The 20,648-nt window shown below is 36.6% G+C and overlaps 1 protein-coding gene across 4 annotated transcripts in view; it reads right to left on the bottom strand.

The window, feature by feature from the left end:
* Positions 1-934: 934 nt before the first annotated feature.
* The window catches only part of ATP11B (ATPase phospholipid transporting 11B (putative)), a 67,858-nt gene continuing 48,144 nt past the window's right edge, over positions 935-20,648 (bottom strand). The window contains exons 29-31 of one of the 4 annotated variants that reach the window (XM_031047147.2): positions 17,916-18,001; positions 13,354-13,476; positions 9,938-10,044 (exon numbers count right to left, since the gene is read on the bottom strand). In XM_031047147.2, the coding sequence (XP_030903007.1) occupies positions 13,392-13,476; positions 17,916-18,001 (171 nt within the window). In that variant the 3' untranslated portion in view covers positions 9,938-10,044; positions 13,354-13,391. Of the gene's footprint in view, positions 6,277-8,175; positions 10,045-13,353; positions 13,477-17,915; positions 18,002-20,648 lie in introns of those variants that run through there. The other 3 variants (XM_005146930.3, XM_031047148.2, XM_031047146.2) reach the window with 3 other exon arrangements.

Genomic DNA, 20,648 nt, shown 5'->3' with positions numbered 1-20,648 from the left:
AATAAAATTTGTCATTCACATCTTATTTAAATAATGTTGCCAAAAGTCTCTGTAGATTTTATTTGAGTATGATACACTGCCTAAGTTTGGGTTTTAAACCTGTGGTGCCATTCAGGCTTCTGAGCTCTCAGAGTAGACTTTCCATTGAATACTTGGTAACCTCATCTGTCAGAAATAGGCCTTAGCTTTCAAACACTTAGTAGTTGACTGGTTTGGTACCAATATGTAGCACTTACTGGCAGGATTAAACACTTTGATCCTGACTGTTCAGACATCTGTAATTCAAACACAAGTCTGGACATTTAAACTGATACCAAAAAATCTCCCTCCTTCCTCCCCCACTCTGGAAGTGCATCCACTTATTGTCTTCAGATTCTCAATTTAACAAATACAATGAATGTTTTTCATGAAATTACAACTGTTTTTACAATTCTGTGTGTTCAGAACATAAAATTTCAAGCCATCCTTTCCTTGAAGAGTTCAAGGGACAACTGGCAGGAGCCAGAGTGATAACCCTATAGGTAAATAAGGACCAGGAATGTATCCAGGAAAGCCTGTGAGGGAGAGAAATGATTGAGCTGTAAATGTGTGGGGAGAGGCTGGGTAGCCTTTTGGAGGCTCAGTGCCATGTGCTGCTGGAAACAGAGGAATGAAGCCTGTGGTATAACTGATCACTAAGCAAACACGGTGGTTGGCTCCACTGTGAGCTGGTGCTTCTGGTCAAAGTGGCCAAGCACGGCTGCTACAGGGATCCCCCCTCCCACCCATGCCTTACAGACGGACTTCTCCAGCCAGAGAAGGCAGCAAACTTGGGCAAGAGGTACCCTCCAGGCTCATTTCATGCCCTCAAATGGAGCAGGAAGCCTTGTGTTACTCTGGACTATTTTCCTCTAACAAACACATAATTGAAACAGACTCAGAAGCAAAAGATTTATTTAATAAATATATTTTCATAAACCATTTTTAAAACAACTTCTACTGACCAAGCTGTACAATGAGCAAGCACACAGACCCGCTGTCAGAGAATCAAAAATAACATGAGGCAGCCACAGTGTCAGAGGTCCGAAATTCCTTGTACTAATTATTGCTACAGTTTCCAGTTGTCAATGCCCAGTATCTGCCTAAAATTAAGGCTCAACCTCTTTAAAAAGGTAATTCCTACAGAGATGATATTGTTCAAGTTTTTTTAATTCAAAAAAGGAAGCAGAATTTGATCACACTCCAGTGAAAAAAACCAAACAACCCAGGAGTCTAGACACTTTGTTATTTTAGTGTGCACAGGACCTGAAATCTCTCATGGAACCGTAACTAGGAATCTATTCTTTGTTGCAGTAATGAGACCTTATTTATATCTGAAAGTGGGTCTCATTTTTAAACATTTTCCCCTTCCTAAACTATATGGACCTTAGATCCCATTGCAAAAAGATAAAAAGGTTGAGAACAAGCTTGTAATTTCTTTAAAAACAGCCAAGGCAAAATCAATGCAAACCACAGGCCATTTAGGTGCACTTCAGGGTTTCTTTCAGACAAGTCAAGTCATACTTTGTGTCATAAACAGCAGCACATTTTTTCCCCTGAATGTCAAATGCAGAGGTCTTTAACATTTCATCCCTGCAGGTTTTATTCATGTCTATGCATTTATACTAACTGGAAACAACAACAAAAAAAGTCATAGCTACAGTAATGACAATTGTATGTACTTATTGTAATCAACATCATCGTGTGGCAACAGCTAGAGAAAAGGCGCGTACTTCAAAGTGGTGAGAACATTCCTTTCAACAAAAGCCACAGAAGCTTGGGCAGCACAAGAGGTCTCTACTGAGTTATTTCTGATGCCTCTATGAGCAGTATTTGAAGGAAAAAAAAAAATCTATGGAAAGCAGAAGCCTTGCAAATACCGATGCAACTGTCCTTCTGGCAGAGCTGATACAGCCACAAGCATCCCATCTTTCCTCCTCCTGTTATAAATTGAGTCATTCCAATAGAGAGCAGAAACCAGAAAAATCATGCCACTGGAAGCAAACAACAGAAGCAAAGAACATACAGAACAACCACCAATAAAAAACATGAGCAGAAAAAAAAAGTCTAAAATCGGTCCATAATGATGGGTTCACCCAGCTCTAGGCATAACTCTAAAGCAGTGATGGTTGTAACTGGCAGTGCTGGTGGGAGTTACTTGGTATTTTACCCCAAGAAAACAAGACTCTCAAAATAAATGGTTCAGAAGCATGTTATGATCAAACACTTTTGAACACTGAATTTCACCAAAATCACTAATATTTAGAGTACAGAAGAATCAGATAAAACTATTAAAAATAACATAGACTACAGCTTTGAGACACTTCCAACACTAGAAAAATGAGATTTTTTTTCCGATATAGAAGTTGTACTGTCATAAAAAAAACTTGTTTGAAAGTATTACCAAAGTTTTCCAGTAAGAAATTATAGTTGCCTAATAAGCATTGTAAATTGCATAATCATTCCTCAAATCAGCTTTTGCACTAGAAAACAAGAAATCATTCTGCAAATGTAAAGCCAGAGTTTTCAGCATTCCTTCATTTCCATTTTTTGTTCCCACTCCTCATAACCTTAAAAAAATACACAGAATATCTAAAGCATAATATTTACATTTTAGTTTGTGAAACAATTTGGAGCATCTTCGTACTTAATCTTTTCCACTGCACCTTTTAAAAAAGCATAAATTTGGCAACTGTGTATACAAACCCAAACCCTATTTTTCACAGAACAAGAACTAAATACGCCGAGAACTCAGTCCCATTCTGAAGGGGGTGAAGGAGAAGGTGCTTCTTTAAAGACACTGCATAGTAAAGTGACTACACAACATTCTTAAAACATCTACTACAGGCTTTTCTGCCGTACATTACAGATTTCGAGGCTAAGAGGTAATTCTAAAACATTTGCTTTCTATGGCAAATTCTTCCTCATCCATTTCTACTGTAAATCAGTGAGATGAATGGTAGTGAATTAGCTGCCTTTTGTTCAGTCTTCTTCATGAAGAATTCTACACTGTACCGAATGCACAGTGAATTTCACACACTTCAGCTGCCACAGAAATACACAAAATCTGTCTTTACTAGAAGCAAGTTGAAAAGGTTTCTGACATCAGCACAAAACCACAGTCACTTCTTGCATCCAAAATATTTGTCAGACCAAGAAATTGGTCCTATGCAAACCATTCCTATGTTTTTACTAAATGAGAAATTATGGATTGAGATTTACTGCAAATAGAAAAATATACCCTGGCAGACAGATGGATTCTTAAGTTCTTCCTGAATTATTTAAATGCATGTTTCTTCGTGACCTGACAAACACTGAGGAAAGGGAAAGCAGGGGGAGAGGGAGGAGATGGAAGGCTTTAAAGAAATACATAATAAACATATATTGTTCTTCAAATATAGGGTGGTGCTTCTTGTGTGCAAATAAATTTAACACACTTGTTTGGTAAAAGCCTAAAGCCTGTCTATGTACAGAGTTGAGCCAGTCTCAGTGCTTGGAGTGGGGTCATATATCCAAAGCCTCTGCCTTCTACTACATAAAATGTCAGTTAATATTTCAGTACGTGATACACTAACCACACCGAGTGATAACGTTGCATGGCACACAAATTGAAGGGATGATGAGAATGCTGTGTTCAACTTGGACAAACAAGTACTTCTGAAACATGGAACACTGATTTAGACATAACAGATACAGCTGAACAGCAGATACCTGAGTAGGGTACTTAGAATTATTCCTAGGCACCCATAGCAGTACAAACTTAGAATGAGAAACTAAGAAGAAAATAATTATTTTAAAGACAGATTTAGTATATATACGATAAAGTTAAGTTACAGGAGAAGGTGAAAGAAATTCAAGCATATTTCATTACTGTTGCTTATGTGGATAAAAGTCCTCTTGGGGACTGGAGAGCTGACAATCAATTTATAGTCTCTCTCCATAGGAACCAGGTATCAAACAGACTCAATTTTCAGTGAATCTTCATTGTCTGGACACTCAATGAGGGGACCTACTGTAAAATTGAAATTCTCAAGCTTAACCTTCACTGCACTTACATATTTGAAGGCATAATACAGATATGAGCTATGAACACCGAACAGTTATTTAAAAGGAAAATTTACTATATTTTGATTTTGTTTTTTTCTGTTTCATCATTAATTTTTAAGAGCTTTTTAATTTGTGAACTGGTCTGACTTCATCTATACAAGTGAGACAAAAACCTCAGGTACTGCACATTCAAATCACTACAAGTTTCAAAACAAGGCTGCAATGACAATTCCTGTACTACACAAACATTGCCTTGAAAAATGGGATCTTGAAAATCCTGCCGTACCTGCAGCCATCACTTCAGAGTGAAGCTTCCAATTGTTGAAATTTATTTCTGAATTAAGAGAACTGGAATAATACCAGTTAAATCGTGAACAAAAATAAGGAATAGCAGAGCTGTTTACAGGTAAGGAACATCCAAAACATTTGATACAAAGAAAGTCAATACCTCTTGAACACTTCCTCTCCTGCAGCTCACTGAAGTCAGGAGGATTTGGGATGACCATAATAAGAGGGATACACTCCTCTGGCAGCAGGCCAGGCTCCACTGAGATGTCATACCAGGAGGGTAACGTGTGGCTGCATGAATTATGAGATAAAGAGTATTTGCCATGTAATTTGCTTGGGGGACAGTACTTAAGCCAAAAGTGGAAACTTGTGGAGGCAGTGTGAAAGCAGTTAGTACTGGTTTTGTTCAAATCCTATGCTTAACCACATCTTTATTAAAGAAGTTCTTGTAGGTATTTATGTCTTTGATTTGTAGTTTATGCCACCCAGAGATAATCCTAATATGCAGCTTTACATGTTTTACTCTCTGATAGTAAGACTGTCAATTACCAATGGGACTTCAGTGTCAAAGACTGATTTGAAATGGAGGTGCTGCCCCCAGGGACAGCCACAGAGCATGCTTTAGTTACAGCAGTTTTTATGGCTAGAGGCTGGTAAAAATGCTGCTGCTTCTGGGCCCACATTTGGATATCTAATTTATCTCCCACATACACAGACAACCATAGGTTTAGTCATCCCAGCTGGGCAAACAGGCAAATGTTGCTACCCAGCCCCAAACATGCACATTTATACTGGGACAACAGATGTATGTCTAAGATGTACCATGCCAAGCTCCGTCTGCGCAATTTGTTTTTATTGGCATACTTAGGTATCAAAACATAGCCATCGATGTCTCAGATTCTTCAGATATATGAAGATAATTAAGCAATAACTGTACCTTCAAAGTACAATATGACCAAATATAAGCACATGAAAAAGAATAAAGCATGCAAAAAATCCCCAACTTTAAAAGGATTAATAATTCCAAGTATTTATGCTAGTGAGACTTCTGCACAATCCACTGATTCTTACATGCTTTTTTCCCCATGTAAGGATCAAGAATTGTTAACAAAACACAAAGGGCATAAGAAGATGACTGGCTTCTGGATTACACTTTAAGAAAATATTTACCAGTTATATCCCTTATTATTCCAAATGATTGATTTGTCAAAGATAAGTGTTTTATCAAAGCCCTCTATCCTACGTATTTCCACTGTGATTTGTACACCAGCAACCAGCATAAATATCTGAATTGTATTTAACTCTCAAAAATTACTAAATAGATTGCTTATAGAACACAGTAACCATCCATGGAAATAAAAAAATTGATCTGCAAACTGCTAAGGCATCTGTAAGAGACAAGTCAAAGTGAATGTGTTTGAATGAAGGGTCATCGTGAAAAACGAAACTTTAATTGTGCAAATTCAGTTCTATTGGATCACTTGGATTTGTGAGTTTTTGTGCTACAGCGATGTCTCAAGTATCAAATGCAGGATTCCAATCTGCTTATACAGTAACAAAAAAGATTAAATGGTCAGAAGTAAAAGTGTCCCTTAAAAAAAAATATATATATGTTGAGATATATATACATATATAGTTAGCAATTTGTGGATATAATTAGAAAAAAAATCCTGGGAGTGATTACTGTCCAGATGACTTACGCTAGACCACAAGACAAGCCACAATTTGCATTTAGCAGTGGTACTAGTATTTCCTAGGACAGGGATGCAGCACTGAACTCGCCTCAGAACCTACTATAGATAGGTGTGTGAGCTTCCACAAGGCATTTACAAATGCCCCTGTTAACAAGTGGGTGAGTCCATTGTGGAGAGAGTCAAGATGCTTCTGTCGTTGGCATAGAAGGGATCCGATGAACTCCATGATCTAAAGTAACAATAAAAGAAAAGTTTGGCTGACTAGGAACTTATAATCTAGAGGTAAGGAGAAAAGTCTATGAAAGCAAAAGACCAAAGTGTTAGGAGATTAGGTAAATGTAACTCCATCTACTAATTTCATGTAGGCATCTGTAATTCATTTAAACCCTTGAAAATAGACTACAATTATGTAATTAACTGTTCTATGTTTACCTTTCTGGCAAACTTACACCTACAGATATTTTCATCACTATGAAAATGACAAGAGGTTTATCCACCAGTTTACAACTAAGGTCTTAATATCATGCCTCAAGGAAAATCTTAAAGTTGCATGTGTAAACTGAGGAGCTGTGAATGCTTCGGTTTGATACAGCCTAAAGTCACTCTAGTAAAGCCTTGTGGAACACACAGTCTGTTTGTGGTAACCGTGTATATTGGTGTTTTAATGTTTTAATGTTTAACATCCAGGATGTATAAAATTGTGGGTAGACAAAACTTATCTACAACCATGAATCTACTTCGTCCCTTAAGTTAAAATTTAAGGCATGAGGAAAACTACCCAACATGTCAGTTTTTGATTTGGATGACATTTGCTATGTCTTTCTGTTAAGGACTAATTCCTACTTAGGAAGAAATACTCTTCTTGGTTGAATGATATTATAGCACTGTATGTGAAAAGCTGAAAAATAGAAGGTTGGAAGGCAAGAAATCAAATATAATAAACTTATCCCTCCAAGTTTGCCTCTGTCAGAAATCTGCTGTTTCTTTAGAACTTTAACATGCAATGCCTTGACACGAATACAACTAATGAGATCTGAACAATTCAGTAATGAATTCTACTGTACAAGAAATGTATGTGATCCAGCATTCTTAATATTTTAGTGACTGACAAGTTGACAGACAATTTAATGGAACAGACAGACAATATGCATTTTATCACATCAGACCACATATTTTATATTCTAACTGGTGATTGAAGCTATAGAAAATACTTCTCAAATACATTTTACAAGCAGTAAATTAAGTACAAGAGATTATATTCCTGTGGCCTGCTACTCCAAGCATTTGTTCAACTTTGATTCATCAAAGTTTCTATCAAAATTTGATACCATGTTTTATTTCATATTCAGTTATTGTATTTGACAGAATATCATATTTGACAGAGTATCAAGAGCACAAAATACAACACATGCTAGCTACAGCAACATTATTTAAAACAGTGCTTTTCATTCTACAGCACTCTCACAGACGACATTTATCAGCATCACTTCATTCAAGAAAAGTAATATGCAGCTACCTCCTGGGTTGAATAAGCTGTTTTATAAAGCACAAGCACTCAAAAGACCATCCTGTTAGTGACCGCACAATCTGTGAGGATTTAGATAAAAATCAAGGCAGCTCAAGCTTGTGAACAAAGACTGAACAGTTTTATAAGCATTTTTTACATCACTAAATAGATTTCTTAACTGTACCTTCAGAATTTCACAACTTGTACCTGCCTTATGTGATTTAAGCAATTAGTACATTAAAAAAATAGAGACTTTCACATATTTTCAGGAAAGTGCAGGGCTAAAAATAGTCTTAGTACCCTGACTTCTAAGCTAGGTTTTAATTGTCAATGCTTAGTGGAAGGAACCAAAGTCATTGAAGAAAGCACTTAAGACTGAGATTTTTTTCTAGTTGTACTATACATAAAGTGAAACTAAAAGATGGTTCAGATTAACTTCAACCACATGCAGAAGCAAAACCTACAGAACTTCAAGCCCTTAGTGTAGCACCAAGATAGTCTTGCATATACTTTAAACATAATACTAACTTTTGTGTTTAAACAACTCTGAAGTTGTTCAGCCCGATGGAACTTCATCTGAAAATTACATGAGGTAAGTAGACAAGAAATCCGAGAAAAAGCAGTCTTCAAAAAGTGTTTTAATATTCTGTCAAATACGAGTTACCTTCAATAAATATTTCTAAGTTCTCAAAGACAGAAAAACAGAGGGGAAAAAGGAAGACATTGTAAGAATGTAAATGCACTGCAGAATAATAAAACACAGCATGCCTACCTTATAAGACTACATATTACTAAGGCAAATGTTAACTAAATATCTGCCCTAATTAGATAAAATAAAAAAGTAGCATGAGAAGTTCCTCATTAGGAAAGTAGAGAAGTGGGAAATACCCAAAAAACTCACTGCTACCAAAATGTTGATTTCTTTTAGACCAATTCAATGCTCACCTTGTAGATTAAAAAGCTATTGTTTATTTTATACATCATGCCTGCTTTCTATACAGCAAGAGTCTGAATTAGAAATGTATTTAATCATAACATTTCATTTTTCATATAGAATGAAACATTTTGCATAATTGTACCCTAGGATTTGTAGAAATGTTGAATTTCACAAGCAAGCCAGAAGAGAGAAACTTACTGAAACCACAGACACTGTGCTCAACACGAGTTCAAAACAGAGATGTACTACATACCAAGTCAATACCTAAAGGCAGAATCAGAACTGACAAAGCTTGTCAGTGAAGTTACCCACACAAGATTTTATACTGAATGAATGATATCACAACCTTTAACCAAAAGAGACAAAGTTGTTCAAATACAAAATGAGTTTCCTTGAAAATGTCTGAAGTGCAACTTTTTCACACTTGCCTTTTGACCATGGGATCATTCAGGGACTGAGAGATTACGATATACAAAAGACTACTTTTATTTCTACCCCCAAATATTTCCATGCTTGTTAGCTATCCATCTTAACTGGAAATGGGGAGATGGCACATCAGCACATTTAGTAAGAGTTACTCTCACGGTTATGCTGACCACAAGAGCAGTATTGCTCCTTCAATGTATTACATTAACAGGTTTTTATGCCACTGTAGTTTGTTTTACATGTGGTTTGCAAAGGAAAAAGATTTATTTAGCACATACTTTGGAATGGCACACATGATTTTGACAACATACCTTCTATAACAAAAAAAACAACATTTAAAATTCTTATAATCTGAAGGCTCTGTTCTGTCAATTACTCTGATTTTAGAAATAGATTATAAAAGTTAGACTACAAAAATATTTCATCTTCATATCAATCAACAGCTCAAAGATTTAAATACTCTCCTTCTAACAATAAAGTTGTATTTAAGGGGGGGAGTGTGAGCCTTTTGTATATCTTCACGAGTCATGCAAGCTCCAACGAAAATATTTGGAGGTTGTACATCAAGAACTAAAAGGGAAAAGTCTTTTGACCTTACAAACAATTCCTGATTAGTGAAGGCAGTTAAGAAAAAAAAATCATAAAAAGAAGAACAAAAGCAGCAGCAAGGTTCGATTTTCTAAAGTGAAGGATGTACAAATCAAGAGAAATTAGGACTGATACAACACAAGAACTTGTAGTAAGCCAAACTAAATTTTAACAGATATAATTTGAAAACTGTTTTTCCCCCCTCCCCATCCCAAAAGAAAACACTCAAAACCAAACAAGAAACTAGTATTTTAGGATGAAGAAAGTACAATAAAGAGTTGCATTTCCTACTTAAATAAGCAAAACCTGCAGCTGGTTTGCTAGACATCTATTGCTGCAGGCTCATCAGGTTCCAGTTTATAGGAGAATCGTCTGCAGCAAAGGCTATTGAGAGAAATGCCACACCTGTTGACCCGGGTTGGACTACATCTTCCCATTAGTCGTTCCAGCATTCTTCTAACAGATGTGCATGCTGTTTCCCCATCTGAGAAGCAGCACATGGAGTCCAGGCAGCTGATACCTGAACCTGCCTCAGTAAGCTGGAAAGAGGGAAGAAAGAAAAAAATCAGTACTTGCAGATTTTAGCAATGAAGATGTTACCAGAAAAAACATAGCAAAAGCAGGTTTTCTTAGAGTGTTGAATATTTTTCAATTTTATACAGAACTAAAGTGATCAATAATGCTACCATTTTCCTTCCTAATATTTGATCTTCCCAAGGGTTGACTAAAGCCTTGGTGAGCATATGGAAATCTTTTAGCACAACTCTGCTTAATGTTGGAAATAAACCAGCAAACAATGCTCTGCATTACAGCTATAATGAATCTTTGGAGCAGTGTCATTCAGTTTAAGCTGTGATGCCTTGATTCACCTCAGCAGAGCTATAACAATTTATACAAGCTTCAGGTCTGCCTTATTTTAAGGGAAATCTATCAAAAGAAATCTTCAGACCAGGGCTGCAGAATACAATGCAGCAACCTGTTACTATTTTTTTTCCTCAGGAAATGTAGAATGCAGCTTCCTATAATAATTTACATTATATCACTACCATAGATATCCTTAGCTTGACAGGGAACAAAAGCACATTCCTGATTTTGCAAGTATCTTATATCTAAATGCAAACAAGGGTGATGTTAGAAAGGTACAGTCATGTTGATGACAGCATTAAGAATAATTCAACATTAACACAATAAACTTCTATTGTTCATTCTCTGTAGGTGAGAAGAAGACCCAAACAAAATGAAAGTAGTAATAGAGATGTATGGTTGAAGTTAAGTGCCATCTATCACTGTGCTCCTCTATATTTTTCACACTAGTCAACCACAACATAACTAAATCTAACTGAAATCTAGTACTGCTGGAGAGAGAATATCCAAAACTGACTTCAATATCCTTTTCAAAAGGAAACAAAGAATGTGGAGTGTGAGGACGCTTTTAAGTTAATCTGAACCTCTCCATGACAGCATCTTGTCAAACAAATGCTGAACACACAGGCTAAATTTAAGCATTCATTATCCTCAGCTCACTCTCAGACACCAGTGAATGAAGAAACCTGGGTGGAGGCATCTTAAGTCTATGATACGACACAGCTCACCTAATAGTTTCCCCCAGGTTTTCATCACATGAAGGTCACTGGCTGTTGGTCTAAAGACTTCAGTTTCCAACCCCTTTTTCTTTCATGATATCTCCACTTGCCCAACACTGCATGGGAAGCAAAGAACCTCAGTTTCCTAGGGGAACAATTTACTGTGAGAGGACACATTCCTTCCTAACCTCCCCAGACAGGCAACTGGACAAATTACTGCTGCATAGCAGAACAAGTCTTATACAACAAAGAAGGAGCTGCTAACAGAAAAAAAGAGGCATTTGGAAATCCAAGAGAAAATCCCAACTGGTAGGACAGGAAGGGAGCACACTCACAATCAAGGGATTCAGAATTAGTATTACCATGCATCTTTTACTTTGCCTCCTCCTTCTCTCAACTCTGTTGAGCATTCCCCATGGTCCCTCCAGATATTCCCATCACACTGCTTAAAGTGGTGCTTACAGGACTGTCAGTTAAAACTGGATGAACTTATAGAAAGCATACAAGCTGAAACCATTGATTTAGTTGCTGCACCTCAAAAGCCATGAATGAGTGCAGGCAGAACACACACTTCTGACTAACTCACACTCATCTGAGAGGTTTTCTGGACACAAAATGAACATTTACTACCACAATGAACTTCTGTGAAAATAAGAGACAGGAGCAGAAACATTACACTAAGAGGGTTTTGGTTAAAACAAAATACACCTCCAACAGAACTTGGATCCCTGAATGCCCTTATTTGATGACCATCACACCTGGTCACAATTGTACTGTCAGTAAGATAGCATAATTAGGAACAACACCACTTGTAGCACTGCAACATTAGCAAATCACAGAATCACAGAATCCCAAGGGTTGGAAGGGACCTCAAAAGATCATCTAGTCCAACCCCCCTGGCAAGAGCAGGGTAACCTAGAGTACATCACACAGGAACTTGTTCAGGCGGGCCTTGAATATCTCCAACGTAGGAGACTCCACAACCTCCCTGGGCAACCTGTTCCAGTGTTCTGTGTACGATCTTTACAGCCACTTCATACTGTGCTCATCAGACAAGAAATTACACAAGGCACAGAGAAGAAGGAATTCCTATCAGGAGGTCAGAAAACAAGCTCCCTGCTGCATATGCAGTGATCATTGTGGCTGTGTTCCCAGCAATACAAAACAAACTACCAACATTCTTACACTTGTAATTTCAAGAAGAACATTTAGTTCATCCATTATCTTGAAGAAAAACAAGTAATACCTTTAGAGCTGCTGTTAAAGGTCATAATAAATTGGATGTATGTAGGATCAGATGGACCAGACATTTCACCCCTCCTCTAGAATCTGCTGACCTGAGAGCTAGCACTCTTTGATATTATTCAAAGACTGGCAAAAAGAAGAACCAAGAGTAACCCAAACAATCTTCCAACAAATGAACCCTCAGCTCTGGATTTTGGAGGTCTGGTGTCTCTTCTAGTATCAACTTTGTTCTTCCCAATTTAGATACTCATAAAAATCTAGGATCAGGCCAAAACCACAATTTATGGAAAAGCTGTTATTTTTAACCTTTTTTAAATGGTCATTTAGAAAATGACCTTACATAAGTCTGGAAACAACACTTATGTTTTATCAAACTCACAGTTAAGTGTAATGTCCTTAATACTCTCCCAGTGGTACAACATAAAAATAAGTTTGATTTTATGTGTAGATATATAGTGTCTCTCTGCCTGGTGAATATGGATTTTTACATTTATATCCACTACCTGGAAGGAAGGTACTTATATTATGCTAAAGAGTCCCTTCTCTCACTTTTCTCTCTGTGGCAGACAGCCATGATCATAGTTTTAAATCAAAGTAAATTCTAGCATGATAAGGCAGTACAGCATAATGGTCTCTGAAGACCTGAAACAAACCTTCACAAAACAAAAAGCAGAAGACACAGTGCTTTAAAATAGTAAGTATAGAGAAATATATTATGTTCGTAATATTTGGGCTGCAAATAAAGTATTTTCATAAGGCAGGATCCAGGATAGCAACAAACATCACACTTTGTATGATAATGGCCCATTTAATGTAATAACTCAAAAAGCAACTGAAGTGCAGAATTAAGGAATGATTCAGATTGACAAGGGGGGGGGGGAAATCAAACCCACACACTATGATGTAAATTTTCTTGTGGATACCAAAAATACAGGTATTTTGGAGATGGCTCCATGACTGTCTATATATGATAAGTATAAATATATATACACACACATTAGGGTAGAGCAGGAGTACTACCTAGTGAACGTAAGTACTGTCGGGTAGGCTAGATGGATCTAGCAGTTGCCTATTGTCCTCCCCTCTGTGCCTGCTTTCAGCAAAGTCACATGCTGAGCTGACTGAACCCTTATCTTCTTCCATCTAGAAGGACAGAAAAGCAACAAGTCTTATAAAGCTCCATGCTTGCATTACTTTAAAACAGTTACCGTTTTTACATGAACTTTCATTTTACAGATCTGTTCTTGAAAGAATAAGGCATATTCACAAAGTAAAAAGGCTTTTTTTTTCCAAGTTAATCAGTGTATCAAACACAATTTACCAGTGCACAAGTATTAGAAGTGTCTGTTCCTTCTGTGCACCATAGACTACAAAACGGAAGAACTCAACAAATTTGAAATCTATTTCAACTTTTCAGTTTTTTGTTTCAGATTCTGCAGTTTTGTTTGGTTTTCCCCCTTCTAATAGAAAGGGAAATTTCAGTTTGTTTGTCTTATTACAGGGTATTCTGCATGCCACAAGACAGACATTCAAACTAAACATTTAATCACACTGAAATATACAGTTGGGACTTTGTTGAACAGGGAACACATTTAACTCTGTACATCAAGGTAAGAACACTGCGGCATATTTTCCTGAGCCCAGGTCCTAGCCACATGGATATTTCAGAAAATACACCACAATTAAATTAAACCTTGCTCCCAACTGTAAAGCTCACTTTCTTTCACCCTTAATATAATGTATATTAAAATCCCAAACAATTATATTTAAAATTTTAAAACAAAATATATGACTGTTGACATCTAACAACTTCACTAGCACTTATGTTTTCAACATTTTTCTACTCATCTCTTTGAATGAAATATACCTAAAAATGTCAAATTATTTCATTATTCCAAAGTCATCAGACAAAAGTATCTGCAAGGTAAGTAAATATGTGTGCTTTTGTGACTGACAAGAAACACAAAATAGTCTACTCTTACTTATTCCCTCTTGCTACGATAGTCTATGGACTAGCTAACAGATCAGCACCAAACTATGCTAACACAATATACAACCCTGTAAAAGAAGATGACCCTTGTTCAAAATTTAACATATTAAGATGTTCTGACATATTCCACTAGTGCAAATGCATGTCTGCACTTGAACAGTCCTCTTGGAAACTATACACTCCTGACAGAAAACAGATGCTGTATAAAAGGAACAGAAACCTGGTCCTTGCCTTTTGTATAGCTTTCGTATCTGGATCAGGTATGTAGGCTATTAGGAGGGGTACCCTATGACACAGTAACTAGAGGAGAAAAACACAAACAAGTAATGAAGGCTGTAAAGCCAGGGCCAGGAGTCTGGAGTTCTGGAGACAGCTAAAGCAAGCAGAGAACAGAGACGAAGGAAAAACAAGCTAACAATGGACTCATGGGCCTGCAGAGGAATAAAGAACAGGGTCTTGGCTGTGCTAAGGCAAATATTACAGTTTGAGAGTCTCAGACAGAATGTTATGCAGTGATAGCCTTGCCTGTAAATAAAAACCTTTGTGTTTTTTGTTTCCCTAGTATTCTGTACAGTTGTAACAGACTGTCCAAAGGTGAAAACTCTATAAACACAGTTAATCCCATCTGTAAGTAGAATTAAAACATCTGTCCTAGCAACACTCAGCACATGTGGTTTAAGGTTTCTGACAGTTCTTATAAAGCACAGAGACATATATATACACATATACCCACAAAACTTCATTTACAAAGAACAAACTGAAATGAGATACAATGGGGCCCAGTTAGTATCTTAAGATACACATTTCACATGTTTCAAGAACAGGACAGGCAGCTACAGAGGAAGGAAGAAGCACTGAGACAGTCTCCAGTTAAGCATAAACCCTGCACCTGACCCGTGCTGACTGATCTCTTCCTCCCAAGTTACTGAAGTGACAGAAAAGTTTAGAGGCAAGCGCTTACAGGCATACACAAGACTGAATTTCTGACTTACTGGAATCACATGAGCACTTAGAAGACCCATCACCCTTTCCCCATCAAAGCTCTTAACTGCAGAGCACAAATTTACTCATATAAACTTGAACATTTTTTGCACACTGCGAAGCCTACAGACATTAAAATTTATTGTAACAGACTTAATTTGCATTCATAAAGGTGTTCTTTTGTGTAGCAACAGAACAGTAAGCACATTTGCAGAAGCCTGCATAACTTGCTGGTGCTATAATAATTTTGAGGTTTTTAATACATATTTAACAAACAACAAATTAAATTGCCAAAGTCTGTTTATCAATATACATACATTCTGCAATCACAAAGTTACTGGGTGGGCATGTACAAAAGGGGTGTGACAAAATTAGCTGCTTACAGCTACATTCACCAATAAACTGTTTTGTTTCATGTTCCTACAGTCTTCCTCTGCTCTGCTGCTTTTGCAAAATTGCTGCCCTGGACAGGTACAGAGACTAATCCATGGTCTTCACCCCAGATTGGTTTGTTTTGGGTTTGGTTTTATTGATTTATTTATTTTTATTTTGTATAGTGAAGTAAGCAGTTTCTATCCATTAAATGATTTTCTTTTTTACTGTTTTTGGGTTCACAGGACAGCTTCTGAACTTCATCTGAAGACTACAGATAAAGAGCTAGAGAAACTCAAATCCTTACTTTTTTCTTGTTACATTTTACAACTTCAACCGCATAGCATAAGGCAATCAGTGCTTATATTCCAGGTACCTTACTATGAGATATTCAAGTGTAAAACTTCTGACATACAAGATAATTGGATTTGCATAATTATTTGTTACTCATGGACAAAACAAATTTCCAATTTTTTCCAACCATTTCCATAAGCTTAACACAAAGAAAGTCCCCTCAAGTTAGCAAGTGTTCTGGTTTTAGTATTTTAGTAATGAAGGTGCTGCTTTCGTTTTTTTTGTTTGGTTTTTTTTTTTTCCTCACCATCCAGCTGCATAACCCTTAAAATGTGTTTAGTTTGGGAAAGTTTAACAATCTTTTCTTATAAAAGCTTTGGTATAGATATCAAACACAACATAATTCACTTAGAAAAGAGAGTCTTATTGGAAACCACGCCCATGGCAGGGGGGTTGGAACTAGATGATTTTTAAGGTCCCTTCCAACCCAAACAATTCTACGATTCTATATTTATATCAACATTTAAAAAAGATAACTTATTTACATGACACTGATAAACTAAGAATTTTAAAAGCTAATTTGTGAAAGCTGTTATAGCGGAATCTCCCCAGTATGTTGCTACGCTTACTAAAATTCAAGAGGTATACTGCAGTTTGCCGATTTTAAAGTTAGTAAGGGATAAATTAAGAAAAAAACCAAACCAACCAAACAAAATAAACCCCAAGAAACCCCAGACCAACCAAACAAAAACCCAACAAACCAAAATAAACCCAACCCACCACTACCTCCTTCAGGTGCTTGGAAATTTAAGCCGATACGTTTCACAGTGGGACAACATTTCAAGTTTTGCCTTGCAAAGGTGTAGCACATTCTCAGAAGACATACAAAGCGTTTCTTTCCTCTCTCTTTAAAAGGACTTGTATCATCTGTTTCAATTAGTCACTAAAAATTGTCTGCTAATAATTTACAATGTCAGCTTCCTGATTCCTACTTTCCCTCAGTTAAACGGCAATTATGTCCCAAAAATGCAGGTTGGTTGGTTTTTCCTAGCATCTATTCTCAGATTTTTTAATAATGCAAGTAACCTTAAGCAAAAAAAAAAATTTAAAAAGGCAAAATGCAGTTCTTCACATTAATTCTGTAAAAAAGGGTGGAATAAAACATCAAACAGGTTACAACATTATTGATGTGTATAAATGTTTTAGTCTCACAGAGGAGCATCAGCATTTAATAGCATTTCATGTACTGAACTCTGTGCATTTGAAGAGTTTCAGAATCATAATGGTTCACCTACACAGACACGTCACTTTCATGTTTTTAAATCATGTTCTAGGTCTTCGTAGCCAAATGCCTTTAGAAATATGTATCTATACACATTGAAAACAAACAACACTCACTTTACAGATGCACAAAACAAACACAAAAAGCCTTAGGCACACAAGTGTATGTACATACCCAAACATAAAACATTTTCTGCTCTTCCAACACAAGAGAAGGCAAATTAAAATTGGGCAGGCAATTCACAAAAATTGCTGCCTGGAATATATGGACCTTCCTGTCACAGCCTTATGAAGCTGAAATTATCCAACATGCAAAAAGCACTGTTAATTTTGATCATAATGAAATCAAAAGCATTCTAACCATGCTAGAAACTTTGATATAAAAATGGATGCAAGAAGAGCTAGATTTATATTCTGAAAATTGAGCATCATGCTAGGGATGTTTTTTCCTAAAAAAGCACGTCCAACGCATGCTACTTAGGAGAAGCATTTGGCTCAAAAACACAGAGCAAAGCCAAGAAATAACCAAACTGAACGTTTCTGCACTAGAGGCATTGCCCTCTCAACCCACTAATATTCATGCCTCTTCCCATCTCTCTCAGCACTGGTTAGTTCACCTTCAGCATGCATAAGAGTTGATGAGGAACTGTCCCTCCTACTCTACCTAATTTTGCTCAGCTGATTCCTTGCCCTGGACAATGGCTGCAGTGCGATGAACTCGTCACTTAAAGCAACTCTGTTGGAGTACATCTACAATTGGACAGAGAAGGGATGGAACATACATGTCAGTAAGTAGCAGCAGTAATTTTCTAATAGAAAGACACAGGACAAGACATTGTTATTTATCTGGAATACACATCATATACAGAACACACTCCTGGTACCTTCAGGACAGTTCCTGGGATCATCACAGCCAGTTAACTCTTTGGTAGGACCATTCTTACCAATTCTTAAGTACACCTTAGCTTTCATACTGAGAAAAAAGGCCTATACACTTTTACATCTATACTTTACCAGACATCTTTATTCAGTATTACCTTCTCCCCTCAGTAGTGCTGTGATTTGTATTTACCCAGATTTATATTTTTACTTAGATTTATCTTACTGTCCACTTCCTCTTATATGACCCTGTAAGTGACCTATAATCGGAAATTACTATAAGCTATTTCAGGGCAACAGACTGAAGTCAAACATAAGATGTGTTTTCTTTAATGCCAGCAAAACCCACTTTGGAACACAGAAAAAAACCCGAACAAACAAAACAAGAAATCCTATGCACATGCACTTTCAGTGAATTTAAGGAAGATAAAGTTAAACAAATTCTGTAAAAGTCAACCCATGCTTGCCTCTAAAATTTTTGATATACTGACTTCCCACATGGAACAGAGATTTTTATTTTAAGTTGTTGTGACAGAACAATTTTTTTAGTTTATATTTAGCAGAATCTTTTAGTATTTCTCTCTCATACCAATTAAACTTCTTTGCTCTCTTATGAATAACTTAGCTACACATAACATCTAACTGCTGAGATGAAGTCTGTAGATGCTGTAACCTTATACTAAATAAAAGATATAAAATCAAGTTCCTTATCTACTGAGTAAGGCAGATGCCTACCCAAGCATTGTGTATTATACTCTGAAGTGAATTCAGAGCACTAGGTTGGGCAACTCACACAGCTAGTGTGCTCTGAGTTTCTGAAAAATTAGAACAATGGCAGCAGGCATTTTCCATTGAGAAACTTGTGTTTTGCTCACTGCTTCTGGGAATATTTTAGAATTTAAATAATGGTGGACAGAAACAAATAAATAACCACAGTTTAAAAATCACTGACTAGTTCACGTAACAATTTATCTTGCCTTCATAAACACTTAGTAACTGTAAAGTAAACTTCTTCTTTCCCATAATATACTAATTTAGTCTTACAATTCAAAATACTCCTTTACGCAGAGGGTCCACCTACACTACAAAAAACACATTTAAAGGGGCAATATACAAAGTTTCATATTCAGTCTTTCAATGACTTTCAAAAAAATATCCTTAGCATTTAGGAGAGACATTTTCCAAACTCCATCTGTTTCTATCTGAAAGTCACAAGTCCTCTCCTCTGCTCTGAAACTGAAAGAAAAATATTTACCAGAAATTTTAAACAAACCTAACGATGTACCTCTAATAAGATATAATAATGAAAGAAGCATTCTGTCACTTCTTGACAATGAACGTGCTAAAGTGGTCATGTGTTCGTCTTTCTGCATGTCTAGCTCCTCACTACAGGAACAGCTGATGAAATCCAGTGGGGCTCATTGTCCCATCTAAAGTAAGAGTGGGAAAATCTCGACAGATTAAACCTCAAACAAGGAATAAAGAGGTGCCTTCTTTTTGCAAATACATTTTAAACTATGATTTCACTATCAGACACAAAGACAGAAACCACCTAATGGCTGCTGATGCATTTCTGGTCAAACCAGATTTTAGATTTTTAGATCTGGATTTAGAGTTTAGGTTTGCAGTATCAGGAACTAAATGTTTTCAGAAAGAGATAGTATTCTGGTAAGCATAGGCACGAATTCTGACACTGTCAAATCCCAAAGCAGAATGGCAATAACGGGAGAGAAAAAAAAAAAAAGAAAAAAGATTACTAACAGATATGCACAACGCAAAATCCTGCAGCTACGAATGAAGCAATAGCCACAGGAAAGGTGTTAAGACATTCATCAAGATTCCTTCTTGAAAAAAAGATGTGTCCTTGATGACACAACTATAACGGAAGCAAACTGATGCCAGAAATTGTTTAGAATTGATTCATAACGCAGGACAATGCAAAAAAGAAGCATACAGATCAAGATAGTGAAAAATGATGTGGGCTTTTTGTTTTTTAATTGAAGCAACTAAAGAACATGAGAAACCTCAACAACCATGATACACAGTGAAACAGCTGATGTACATGGCAGAAGGAGAGGGCAGTGTTCAGTAAATCTTGCCACTAGTTTTTGAGGGTGAGGAGGGAAGAAGGGAGGGTGGAAGGAAATATAAGTAACTACTCTCCTTACCTATAGATTTTTTCCTAAATTAAGACTCTTTAAGCCAAAGAGTGTAGTAATAGGCAGTCAGGAGTCTTATCAGGCCTAGCTAACAGCTTTCTGAAAGCTAGTGGTTATTTACCTTGGCTTTTAGGTACTAAATTCAAAAATGGGAAAAAACTGCTAATATTCCAGTTTTGAAAAGTGACTAATGGTATAGTTTGGCTTGCAACAGGTTTCTCTGCATGATGTCAATCCTAGGCAAATCAAGAGAATATCTCACAGATTTTTTTTTTAACACACAGATAAGAAGGGTAATATAAGTACATCAACATGCATGTACGTCAAATAATTACAACGTTAGATGCTAAAGTTAGCTA

This window comes from Melopsittacus undulatus, chromosome 6 (genome assembly GCF_012275295.1).
Source record: "Melopsittacus undulatus isolate bMelUnd1 chromosome 6, bMelUnd1.mat.Z, whole genome shotgun sequence".
NCBI lineage: Eukaryota > Metazoa > Chordata > Aves > Psittaciformes > Psittaculidae > Melopsittacus > Melopsittacus undulatus.
Note: the sequence above shows the minus strand (reverse complement) of the source record. Positions and strands in the feature narration are given on the sequence as shown.